Genomic DNA, 13,221 nt, shown 5'->3' on the forward strand with positions numbered 1-13,221 from the left:
CAGGTGGGAAATTTTCTTCAAAGGAAAACAAGTAATAAAACACGAGGACATGCACTGAAACTGGAGGGAGGTTGGTTCAGGGGAAATGTTAGAAAGAATTACTTCACAGAAAGGGTAGTGGATAAGTGTAATAGCCTCCAATCAGAGGTGGTAGAGGCTAAGACAGTAGAACAATTTAAACATGCTTGGGATAGGCATATGAATATCCTTACAAAGAAATAAGGATTAAAAAGGGTTGAGTTTACCTGAAGGGTAAAAAAGGGGCAGACTAGATGGGCCAAATGGTTCTTATCTGCCGTCAAATTCTATGTTTCTATGTTTCTATGACTACTGCCTAATCATCTACTCCTACAGTACTACAGCCTAACCATCTACTCCTACAGTACAACAGCCTAACCATCTACTCCTACAGTACTACAGCCTCACCATCTACTCCTACAGTACTACTGCCTAACCATCTACTCCTACAGTACAACAGCCTAACCATCTACTCCTACAGTACTACAGCCTCACCATCTACTCCTACAGTACTACAGCCTAACCATCTACTCCTACAGTACTACAGCCTAAACATCTACTCCTACATTACTACTGCCTAACCATCTACTCCTACAGTACTACTGCCTAACTATCTACTCCAACAGTACTACAGCCTAACCATCTACTCCTATAGTACTACAGCCTAACCATCTACACCTACAGTACTACTGCCTAACCATCTACTCCTACAGTACTAGAGCCTAACCATCTACTCCTACAGTACTACAGCCTAACCATCTAATCCTACAGTACTACAGCCTAACCATCTAATCCTACAGTACTACTGCCTTATCATCTACTCCTACAGTACTACTGCCTAACCATCTACTCCTACAGTACTACTGCCTAACCATCTACTCCTACAGTCCTACTGCCTAACCATCTACTCCTACAGTACTACTGCCTAACCATCTACTCCTACAGTACTACTGCCTAACCATCTACTCCTACAGTACTACTGCCTAACCATCTACTCCTACAGTACTAGAGCCTAACCATCTACTCCTACAGTACTACAGCCTAACCATCTACTCCTACAGTACTACAGCCTAACCATCTACTCCTGCAGTACTACTGCCTAACCATCTACTCCTACAGTACTACTGCCTAACCATCTACTCCTACAATACTACTGCCTAACCATCTACTCCTACAGTCCTACTGCCTAACCATCTACTCCTACAGTACTACTGCCTAACCATCTACTCCTACAGTCGTACTGCCTAACCATTTACTCCTACAGTACTACTGCCTAACCATCTACTCCTACAGTACTACAGCCTAACCATGTACTCCTACAGTACTACTGCCTAACCATCTACTCCTACAGTCCTACTGCCTAACCATCTACTCCTACAGTACTACTGCCTAACCATGTACTCCTACAGTACTACTGCCTTACCATCTACTCCTACAGTACTACTGCCTAACAACTGTAGCATTATAAACCACTGGCGTTCTCCTGTACAGGGATTATAACCTACAGGCAGTGAAATGCTTGCACAGGACGCCGGTTGGTGAATTGAGGGTTAGACAAACAATTTGTTTTTTTGTTGCCATTCTTAAAATAACATAAAGGAACGCTTTTAACATACTGGCCATAGTTAGAAGGATATCATGTGTAAGATATCAATGAAACAACCCCAGAAAACTGGGATACTAAATGATCTTACTTCTTTAGCGGATGTCCTGCCGGGGTATGCTCCACCTCATATCCAACTTGTTTCAGAACATCAATCACAGTGTTATTTCCTAAGAAATGACCTATGGGTGAAAAATACAAATGTTATAAGAATAAAGGCGTCAAGCCAGAAAATTATTATATATACATTTTTAAATTATACTGTCATATAGGAGCATATTAACTGTCATACAGGCTGCATGTCACTAAAGCTGCAGGAACATGTCAAGTGCTTTATTGAAAACTTTATCTAAATAAACTGTGGGCACAGATATCTCATCACTCATCAAAGTTGTGCCCTAACTGTTTGGAGTTTGTATATACTCCCCATGTATGTGTGGGTTTCCTACGGGTACTCCGGTTACTTTCCACACTCCACAAATATACTGGTAGGTTAATTGGCTCCCAACAATATTAACCCTAGAATGTCTGTGTGTGTGTGTAGACATGAGGTAGGGAATATAGATTGTAAGCTCCACTGGGGCAGGGACTGATGTGAATTTTAAAATTGTCTCTGTAAATCGCTGCGGAATATGTGTGCGCTATATAAATAACTGGTAATAAATAATAATAATAATAAGGTGCAGCATTTGGGTGAAAATACAATTTTGTACACCATGATATCCTGCAGGTGGGGGGACGGGACTTTTTTCGGAGAAGATACGTGAGAACATTGATATATATAGCCCCTGTGAATCAGTAATAATTCTAGGGTTAGGGCCGACTTGCTGAGCAGCTTTTAGCAGTCAATTCATTCTCTCTGCGCCATTCTGAGTGATCATTCCCTTCATTGTCCTATATGCAATAAAACATAAAAGCCACAAAACTATTATCCTAATTTATTGTGACAGATGGTGAAAACTCAGGCAAGGGGAGGTCAGAGTGTCTCCTTCCATGGGAATGCCGTTGTAAATGAGAGAACAGCTGTAACGCGCACACACACACACACACACACACACACACACACACACATATACACGGTCACCTTTATAACTAATGGAGATTTTCGCTAATGTATAATCAAGTACAGAACGTAAGACCACAGGTAACCCTTTCACAACCAGATGTGCATCCAAACGTAAACAAACTCAGATTTGTGTTCGTAATTCATTATATATTTCAAAGTTGTCTCCTCTCCCGGAATGATTCCAAAACTTTGGGGGAATCTCGTAGACTCACCACAGAGGGCCTGATTCGGGTTTACTCGGTTCCCCTGCGAATTTGCTGCGGGACCAATGTTTAGGTTCTGCGCATGCGTATCAGCAAATACACACATGTGCAGACATGGTGTGCAAACGCCTTAGACGACTATCACAGTAGCCAAGGCGTTTGCCCACAGTGGGGCGGGTAGTGGGTAGGCAGGGGGCTGTTGCATGGGGACTACCAGCATTTCCTGGGCGTGGCCACAAAAATGGTAAGTGCAGCCAGAAAAGCGCTGTCCATCCCCAAACGTATGCGTGACGTAGCCGGCATGGGGTCGTCACATGACGTCAGCACCCGCCCTGTTTTCGGCCATTTTCGAGGCAAACAAAAATCTACTCTGCTCTAGACTGACTTTTATCTGCGAATGGGGAGAAAAGAACAGATTATTCACCGGGCGCTCGCACCGGGGGGTGCGGGGGGAGGCGGGTCAGGAGATTCGCCTATGGCAACACCCAGCGTTTCATGGGCGTTTCTATAAAAATGCTGGGTGTTCCCATGGTAATCGCCTGGTAACGCGGGTATGGGGGATGGGCAGCTGACATCAGGGGATGTCAGCTGCCCGCCTGCTTCCCGCACAGGGTGCTCAGAGATCAGAGACACCATAAAGGCGTCTCTGATCTGCAAGCACAGGAGAAATCATTCGATGGTCGGCGACCATCGAATGATTTCTCCCCGGCTGTGAATGGATGATTATGCAAATCATCCATTCGCATCCGTGCAGGGATTCTCGGGGATAGCGGCATGCGAGGGGCGGCCTGCACTGCTGGCGGCTTCTGGTGGATTCACAAGGCTGCGAAATTCGCAGCCTTGTGAGTCAACCGGAATAAGGTTCAAAATCCCTGGTATTTAGTGCCAAAACTTAATACATTAGGATTAAAATATGGACTGATCTTGCTGTCTGTTAACATTTGTAAAACATTTAAAAGAATCACATAATAATAATTAAAAAGTCTCAGTTTAGCCCTGTTTGACATTAGCGTGTGAGTCTCTCCTGACCGCAGCGTTCTCTAACCTGGCCGGCATTCTCCAGAATGCACGTTATCCATCGCAATGACGCTATCTCCAGAAAAAAAGAAACAATTCAGTTGCTTTTCTGGAGATGTAAAGAGCCATGCTGAAAAGAACCAGCTCTGTGAAAGTGTTACATGCGTTATCAGAGGGCGGCTTGGCAGACTCTCGGCAATCTTGTGCCAGCCAGAGACTATAACAGGTCACGGCAAATTCCCTTCTCCTGTTCTCACAGACAGGACTGATAATGAAAGTGCTGAGAGTAACTGGATTACCTGCGGACACTTCTGGTTTACTGGACGTTCTATCCACCAGAGTATTTTATTCATGTAGAATGAATCCTGTAGATTTTGGTATCTTTGCATTTTAATTGCCAATTGCACACTTGAGGCTGCACTCATGGCCGTCATCAGACATTTTAGGGCCTGAGACTGACAAAATTAGCAATGGGTTTTTCTCTGTCTCCTATGCTTCACAATGCTACCACCCAGGCCCATCCTCTGTCCAGGCCCTAGATTCCACTATCCGCAGCCCCCCATGATGGCAGCCCTGGCAGTACTTCCATGTACTCTTTTATAGAAACACCCCTGCTTAGTAGGGATTGTCGTTGGCCATCGGTGATTCAAAATCATCAATGGTTTATGGCCAATGTTGAATACTTTTGCCATCGACGGATAAGAACCAGAAGGTTTACCCCCATCGATGGTACATCAAAACTCATGTTTTGAGTTTTTAAGGTGCAAGGACATGAAGCATAGCTCCTCCCCTGACAACCCTGAAGCCCCACCCCACTTTTTTATTGGCCACGGGCCAGTCAGTAAAAGAAAATGGATGACCAACTATAGGTAAAGCTTTATCCATCAATGTTTGTCCATCATTGTTACTATCGATGGCTGTTTGCATTATCACCATCGATGGCAACCACCGATGGCGACTGTGCCGATGGCCATCCCTACTGCTTAGTGGAGAGACGCACACATCTGGAGAATAGTACATACTACTGATCATTGGGACCAGGGCCGCCAATAGGGGGGTGCTGTAGGTACCACTGTCCTGGGCCCCAGCCTCTGGAAGGGCCCAGGCAGATCATTTTGCCTACTGCATCCCCCCGACTGCCTCCGCTGTGCTGTGCTCAGTGCGTACATACATTTAGTGACAATGGAAGAAAGAAATTGTGATTTCAAGATTTAAAATGTAGGCAGGGATGACTGTCAGTTGTAGTGCTTGGTTGTATACCGGGGTGTATTCCCCACCAGGGTGTTAATGTGTACCAATCAGAGCGGCTGCCGGTATGCGAGCTCTGATTGGCTCGCCAGACAGTGCTGCATTTTAATTGGCCGCCGGCATCCTGAGCTGAAGAAGTCTGCGCTCCGGGACCTCTAGGACACAGCTCAGGGGAAGAGGCAATGGCGGAGCAGGAGCCGGCTTACGGAAAGTCAAGTGAGGATGGGGGGGCCTGGACTGCAAATGAGCCCCGGGCCCCAAAATTCCTGATGGCAGCCCTGATTGGGACAGTCCTTTAGAATGGGAACTGTCCCATCCAACTCCAGACAGGTATGATGTATATGTTTGAGTTAAGGTTTACTTAGCAAATTTTTACAGGTATCTTGAAATATGTATATGCAGAAAGCATTCCATACATGCGTACTGTATCAATTGTAAAGTGGAGAGGTATATGCTGCCGATATATACAGTAAGCTAATGTTAATAATATTAATTTACAAAATTGAGAACATTGCGATGAATTGCTTGTTTGCGTTTCATAAACCTATTTACTATGAGATGTAACCCTTACAGGGGCCTTCCTTTTCAGACTTAAAGGGATAACTCTGAATGCTGTATTCGCTTCCATGGATAAAACAATGGGAGTTATTGGACCAGATGTGGATTCGATGTTCTTGTGTTACATGGATTTAGATGGTTTCTTGAGAATTTGAGACTGATCATCAAAGCTCTCCGGTATGATGCCTGTCCTTGATCATTAAGTATTTGGTATTAAATAGGTTTTTGTATAATCAGAAACTCAGGTTTAGAATTGGAACAATCCCATCATTTTTTCGGCAAAATCAGTTTCAGATGAATTTATTGGAATCCACTGTACTGGGATCAAAGCCTGGCCTGTGTGTAGAAGACGGGTGTACTGTACAGCAGGCGTAATGAGCGCGTATATCTACACACCCCACAATAGCGCATATACCTGCACCTCTAGTAAATGCTAAAGTTGCATTACCTCGTTTGTACACAAAGGGCCTGATTCTGGTTCACTTGCAAAAGCAAATTATCTCTCTAATGGACAAAACCATGTGCACTGGGGTAGATGTAACATGTGCAGAGAGAGTTAGATTTGGGTGATATTTTGTTTCTCTGCAGGGTAAATACTGGCTGCTTTATTTTTTCACTGCAATATAAATATCAGTTTGAAGTACAAACCCCTCCCAAATCTAACTCTCTCTGCACGTTACATCTGCCCCATGGTTTTGTCCATTAGAGAGAGAATTTGCTTTTGCAAGTGAACCAGAATCAGGCCCAACGTAATAATATAGGCCCTTATTCTGGTTGGTGCGGCCGGAGCCGCATATGCGGCTCCGACCGTGCAGGCGAATCCCCGCCTTCCATACGGATCGCCACGGCCGTCCGTACGCGGATATGTGGCGATCCGCATGAAATTGGACGGGGATACGCCTCCTCCATGGTGGGAGCAGCCCCTGCATTCGATGGTCGCCGAACATCGAATGCAGGGCCGCACGCTCCACCAGGTCCCGCAACACAAGACCACACGGACACTTGTCCGTGTGAAATCTTGTATGGGGGCGGGCAGCTGACATCCGGCGATGTCAGATGCCCGCCCCGTACCAACGCGTCACGGCCTCATTACCATGCATACGCCCCGCGTTTGCATGGGAACGCCCATGAAACGCGGGGCGTATGCATAGGGTAATGAGGATAAGTAGCCCCTCTACGCCCCCTGTGCGGCGTATAGAGAATCCTTGCGGCGAAATCGCCTGCACATGCGCAGAGTGACCTCTGCACATGCGCAGAAGATAAACATCGGCGGCCCGTACGCAAGCGGGAATATCCGCACCAACCAGAATAAGGGACATAATGAAGAGCCACATACACAAGACAGTGTTATTATAAATGTCCTATTTTATATTCAATGTAAATCAAACAGCTGTTTTCTCCTTTAAAACGCTTCCTGCAGTAGTCCAAATGGATATGTCAACTAATGAGAAGACAGTCATGAGGCCTTCCCTATCATGGCATACTACTCTCTGTGCACATGTTATATCTGCCACAGGGGCGGATTTAGGGATGACGGCGCCCCTAGGCACAACAATAACGCTACCCCCTGTCTAATTATATTATTTTTATTGATTACTTATAAGCCCTCATTTGATAATAGCCAATATAATGGATTTATTTAAAAAAAAAACACTAACTGTGACGTTCTTTTATTATGTATACATATTACTAAGTAGGACAGTTTACAGGGGCAGTATCTGCATGTCCTATCATTTACACTCTATTTAAGATGGAATACGGTACAGTACAGTGGATATTTTGCAGTTATTGGTACACTTTGGGTTGACAGTACTATCACAGGCATCCAAGTGCCGCCCCCAAACATGTGCTGCCCCTAGGCACGTGCCTAATGGGAAATTCGGCTCTGATCTGCCATACTTGCAGTGCAGCATGGTTTTGTCCATTTGAGAAAGATTTTGCTTTTGAGATCTATGCTGAATCAGGCACATAGGAGGTTATTCTGGTTCACTCCTTCTGGCAAATTCCTTCTTAGATGGACAAAACCATGTGCACTGCAGGTGGGGCAGATGTAAAATGTGCAGAGAGAATTAGATTTGGGTGAGTTATTTTGTTTCTGTGCAGGGTAAATACTGACTGCTTTATTTTTACACTGCAATATAGATCTCACTTTGAAGTAAAACCCCACCCAAATCTAATTCTCTCTGCGCAAGTTACATCTGCCCCACCTGCAGTGCACATGGTTTTGTCCATTTAAGAAGGAATTTGCCAGAAGGAGTGAACCAGAATAACCCCCATAGAGCTTACACAATACAAAAATATACTTAACAATTGCCGTTATTTTGCATTTTGTCGACTATATTGTCTAGAGTCTATAGGCAGAAGCTTTGATTTTGGCAGTCGTTTTACTCAATTTCATCACGTCTCTAACTCCTCCTCCATGCATGTATGAGTATCACATCCGGAACCCAGGACATTGCCCCCAGACACCCCCCCCAGTTTCGGCCCAGTATATCATCATCTTAAGTGCATCATCTGTTCTGCAGATTTAAAATTCAAAGCCTATTCCAGTTTGACACCAGTTAGCCGGCTTATATATCATACAGGTTGCACCATTGTGAACACACATCAGGTTACAAGGGTAAATTTGAAAATTTTTCAAATGTGAACTGTGAGTCTCCATTTAGACCTGCAAACTCCAATAAACACATATGGCAGATTATGCATCAAAACAAATTCAAGTCCCTGGAGAAAGTCTGGGAAAAGAAGACAGAATTTCTAAGTGGTACCAAGTTTCTGAGCATTTCTAATCAGGACAGATAACAGGCCAGCGACTTGGACAGCCGGCACTACCTACAGGCAAGCCTCCACTGCACTACACCTTATCAGCAGTCATTGTTAGGAGGCTTCAAGGGTGCTTGCAATGGCTTAGCGTTAGAGAGCTATTCATCTGGGGATTAGTGCTGGGTAGGGTAGCCTAGGTCATGAATGGGAAGAGATTCATTTTTGTTCCCCATTAGGAGCATAAGAAATAAATGAGGAACATGTAGTAAACAGTAAAATGTGACATCCTGCTGTAATTTGTAGCATTTCTTAGACTAGATTGTAGTCGTGTTTGGCCCTCAGTGGGTTTTTATATTTAAGTACTTTATCCTCCTAATTGACCTTTAATTAGGCTAACAATAGATTGCTTGGTGTCAGTAAGGACTCGTTTTGTCATAGTGGGGTCACACAGGAAATACATGGTAAATTGTAATAAATGGTCATAAGTTACACCTTGGGTTTTCCCCCTCTGGTAACTGCTTCCTACCGCTTGTGGCGAGATGTAATACAGTCCAAGTTAGCAGGAGGTGAAGGATGGCACTGGAGACAGAAATCATTGGGAAAATGGTGCAGAGGCCATTTTTCTGCTGATGTATTCAACCATAGTAGAGAAGTCCCTGGAAACAAATTGCGGGTGCCATGATGCCGGAGACCTATATATGCGCCGTAGATTCTGGAGCAAGGCCAGGTTCTTTTGCGTTGCCAGAGAGGAGAGAGTCTGCATGGAACCTGCATACCGGCCTTCTCCTCTTAAACCACCCATGTCTCTGAGCTGCCACCTTCCATCCATTCAAACTCACTCTAAGGGCCAGACGCACTAAGCTTGAAAAGTAATACAATGGAGAGTGATAAACAGCCAGCCAATCAGCTCCTGCCTGCCATGTCACAGGCTGTGTTTGAAAAATGAGAGGAAGTAGCTGATTGGCTGGTTGTTTATCGCTCTTCATTGTATCACTTTTCAAGCTTAGTACATCTCTCCCTAAGGGATAAGAAATTAACCAAAGAAGTGGCCCATGGCAACCAATCAGCACTGAACTAGCATACAATTTGCTTAATGTTAAATTAAATAGTGCAGCTGATTGGTTGCCATGGGCCACTGGTTGCCATGGGCCACTTCTCCTCCCTTATCACTGATTCCACTGTGCCTCAGTAATGTCACTGTTTCCCAGTGAATTGATTACAACAATCTAACGAATATTGGTTATATCAATAATCTCTATACCAATTCACACCATTCATAAAGATATTATCTCAGTGAAATAGAACTATGACAAGTCAATATAACATTCGTGTTGAATATATGTTGAGAAACTACAGGAATTATACATCGTTAACTGCAGTTTGCCAAAGCATACGTGATAATAACTCAATATTATTGTGCTGCGTTGGCTCCAACTCCAACATGCTGAACAAATCCACCGCATTCCTATATAAATATTAGTGGAACGGAAAGTCAGGTTCCTCCCCAGTAAATGGTCTGGTGCGCACATATTATTTCCCTACAAGAGCTCTTCTACCTTTGAGTGTCCTCAGCTATTAAAACAAGTTTTTTTGTAAAACAGAGTTTACACAAGGATTTGGTTCCTACACTTATGGAAAGGTAGTTTCTGCTAAATGCAGACTTTTCATTTCACCGTGAAGTAAGTCAATGTGCATTTTACATATACAGGAGTCATTCCACCTGAAAACGGAACCCAGGACAGATATTTCAATTGTAACAAAAAGAGGAAACCGGACAGGATAGTCTAAAATAAATAACTGCATATAAAAATAAACAATAATGATTTTGGTGCTTGGTAATTAGTAAACAAGTTATACAGTACGAAGGTTGTGAATCGGTTCTCCATGGTATTTTTTAAATCTAAAATATCAATCCTAAATGAGACCATTTAATAGGTACCAGTCTTTGGGCATACATGCTAACATGTTTGGATACCCCCAAGGACCTTGATGGCTAACCTTGACACCCCAGCTGTTGTTAAACTAGACATCCCAGCATGCTCTGCTTCCGTTTTGCTATTTGGCCATGCTAATTCTGATGCAAAGCATGCTGGTATGTGTAGTTCAACAAAAGCTGGAGTGTCAAGGTTAGCCATCAAGGTCCTAGGAGATCCTGGAACGGGGTGGGGTGACTGGTGCAAGTCCAAGAGGAGTGGTGTGAGTTGGCCCATTACTGCTCCGCTCTGTTGCTAAACGCTAGTACAGAAGTTGCAACCTTCCACTGTTGACCTAATAACACAATTGTCCCACAAAGAAGAATTTTCAATGACAGGTTTATTGAAAATACAAATTATTAATACGTGAGTGCAGACTGCACCTGATTGGATGACGTCAGTACCTAGCCTGTCAGATGCATTAGAAATGTGATAAACTCTCAACAACTTTCAAAACTTGTAAGCCTCAATTTCCATCAATCATGTGTATAAATGTATTTGCAGGTGTCTTGCTATACATAATAGGTGTAATTATCATTATATACTGTAGAAGAATAATTATCTAGACCCTTTTTAATTATAGCATGATGTAAGCATGAGGTCTAATTACAGTAACAATAGGCTATCACAGAAGATATCAGATAATGTCCTGCAAAAGTTAATCATTTCATTAATTAAGTATTCTCAATAGGGCCCTATGGAATACCTCAAATACCAAGCTTGGCAATGTTGTCTCAATGCATTTATGAGTCATTATACAGCCGTATAACATACCAACACTTCTTTCCTTCTGTATCACTAACTACCACTTGTCCACATTCCTACTTGTCTCAGGTCTCAGTGTACTTTAGTCTCCAGGAAAATGGCTGCCTTGGTATTTTTTTGTGTGTGTAGTGTTAAAAGGCATCTAAAATTAGGGATAAAATTAATCTAAGCCTATCAAGATCCTTAAAATTGCCAGTCAGGTAAATTTATCAACCCATCACTTCTACATTGCCGCATCCACGAATGGTTGATGATCTGACAGTATCATGTTCATATCAAAAGAGGTTACACCTAGCACACATAGATGCATCCACCTAACAGTTATGGCGGGTACACATATTGAGTATTTTTCTATTCGGTTTTGCTTATAGAAGAAGCAAAATTGAATCGAAATTGAATCAAAATCTAATGGTTTTTCCACATTCGATGCAGATTCAATCCCGATGCGCGATCACGTTTAGTGGAAATCGAAAAGAAAAATAGTCTTGCCAGGCAAGATAATATAGTAGAAATTGAATCAATATGAAATGCCAGATCGAATCGAACGGCATGTCGAATCAAATTCCACATCAAACCGTGTGTACCCACTATAAGCCATATTACCATTGGTTGGAAAAACATAGGACTGGTTAGTGATTGTAAAGCTACTTCACTTCCCCAAATGCTGGTATCCCATCTTACTACTAGATTGTAAGCTCCTGGGAGCAGGGCCCTCCTCCATCCTGTTCTTACAGCCCTCTCTGCTAACTTGATTGACAGCCTTCACCTACTCAGTGGACATTTAGCTCAGAATTCCTAATGCTCACAGCCACTTGCCTTTTCCAGGGCTCTACGCCTGCTAGTCGTGCCGTCATTATTGGAGACAGGTCCCACCCTTCACTGATTACTCCTTCGCTCAGCTTGCCTCCCAGCTGTATTGTGTAATTGTGAGGCTAATGTTCTGTCTACTCTGTACTGCCCTACCGTTACAAGATGTACAGCGCTGAAGACCCCTTTGCGGCGCCTTATAAATAAAATCAGTACTTGTTTAGTTTTAGAGCGGCAGCATGGCAGCGCGCTACTTCCGGGTTGCGCTCGCCACACTTTCTAAAATAATCTCCATGCCAAGGTGGATAGTTCATACCCCCACTATCCATGTTGGCATGGAGTTGATTGTAGATAGTGTGGCGAGCGTAGTAAGACACTGAGCCCCGCAAGGGGACACAAACCCGGAAGTAGCGCGCGGCCAGCCGCCGTGAAACTAAACAAGTTCCATAAAATCTATAAATAATAAAAATATAAGGCTGAATATTATGGCAACAATAGTGAAAGGCCTAGTAAGTAATGTAACCTCAAACACACGCACACACACGTGCGCACACGCTGTATTGCCAAAGAAACAAAGACAAGTTGATTTATTTATGATTTATTTATGAATAATGATGTTCTTATCTACTGTAATATTTCACACTGAGAAGCAACATTCCTTTTATGAGAACACTATAGAATAAATCTAATGGACTAAGCCATTCCAACTGGCAGCTAATTGGTTGGATTTGTTTTAGGAGAGAGAGGAAAAAAAAGAAGATCCAAGGCATAAAAATGCCACAATTTTATGTTCTTTGGCGACCATTTCTCTGCGTTATATAAGGCCTTTGGCATTCACACTAGAGATTACTTCCAGCCTGTGAAAGTCTTCTCACAGCCAAGTCCATGCAGGAAACAAAACACTTTTCATCGAGGGCAATTAACTCAAAAACATCAGAAAGAAGAGGAAAAAAATCATTAAAGTGCTGGAAAGTGTGTGGAATGAAAGGACTATACTTGGAGATGTGTCTAGTTCACGGATTCCCATTGGAAAACAGACTCTGTGTGCAGAGATGCGGAGTCACCCTGACAGCCAACATCTAGAGCAGACAAAGGACTGAGTCAGCTTGAGCTGTGTTAGCAAATTACGGTAGTCCTTTTTGGGAGGTGGGTCACCGGTGTCAGGATGGGGTCTCCTGGTTCACCAATCTTGAGTTCAAA

General features: G+C 43.4%; 1 protein-coding gene across 2 annotated transcripts in view; it reads right to left on the reverse strand.

The window, feature by feature from the left end:
• TRABD2B (TraB domain containing 2B) overlaps positions 1–13,221 on the reverse strand; it is a 245,516-nt gene that overhangs the window by 61,360 nt on the left and 170,935 nt on the right. For both annotated transcript variants that reach the window (XM_083157356.1, XM_083157355.1), the window contains one exon: positions 1,713–1,803. In XM_083157356.1, the coding sequence (XP_083013482.1) occupies positions 1,713–1,803 (91 nt within the window). The remainder of the gene's footprint in view (positions 1–1,712; positions 1,804–13,221) is intronic.

This window comes from Crinia signifera, chromosome 8, assembly GCF_055691185.1.
Source record: "Crinia signifera chromosome 8, ASM5569118v1, whole genome shotgun sequence".
Classification (NCBI taxonomy): Eukaryota; Metazoa; Chordata; class Amphibia; order Anura; family Myobatrachidae; genus Crinia; species Crinia signifera.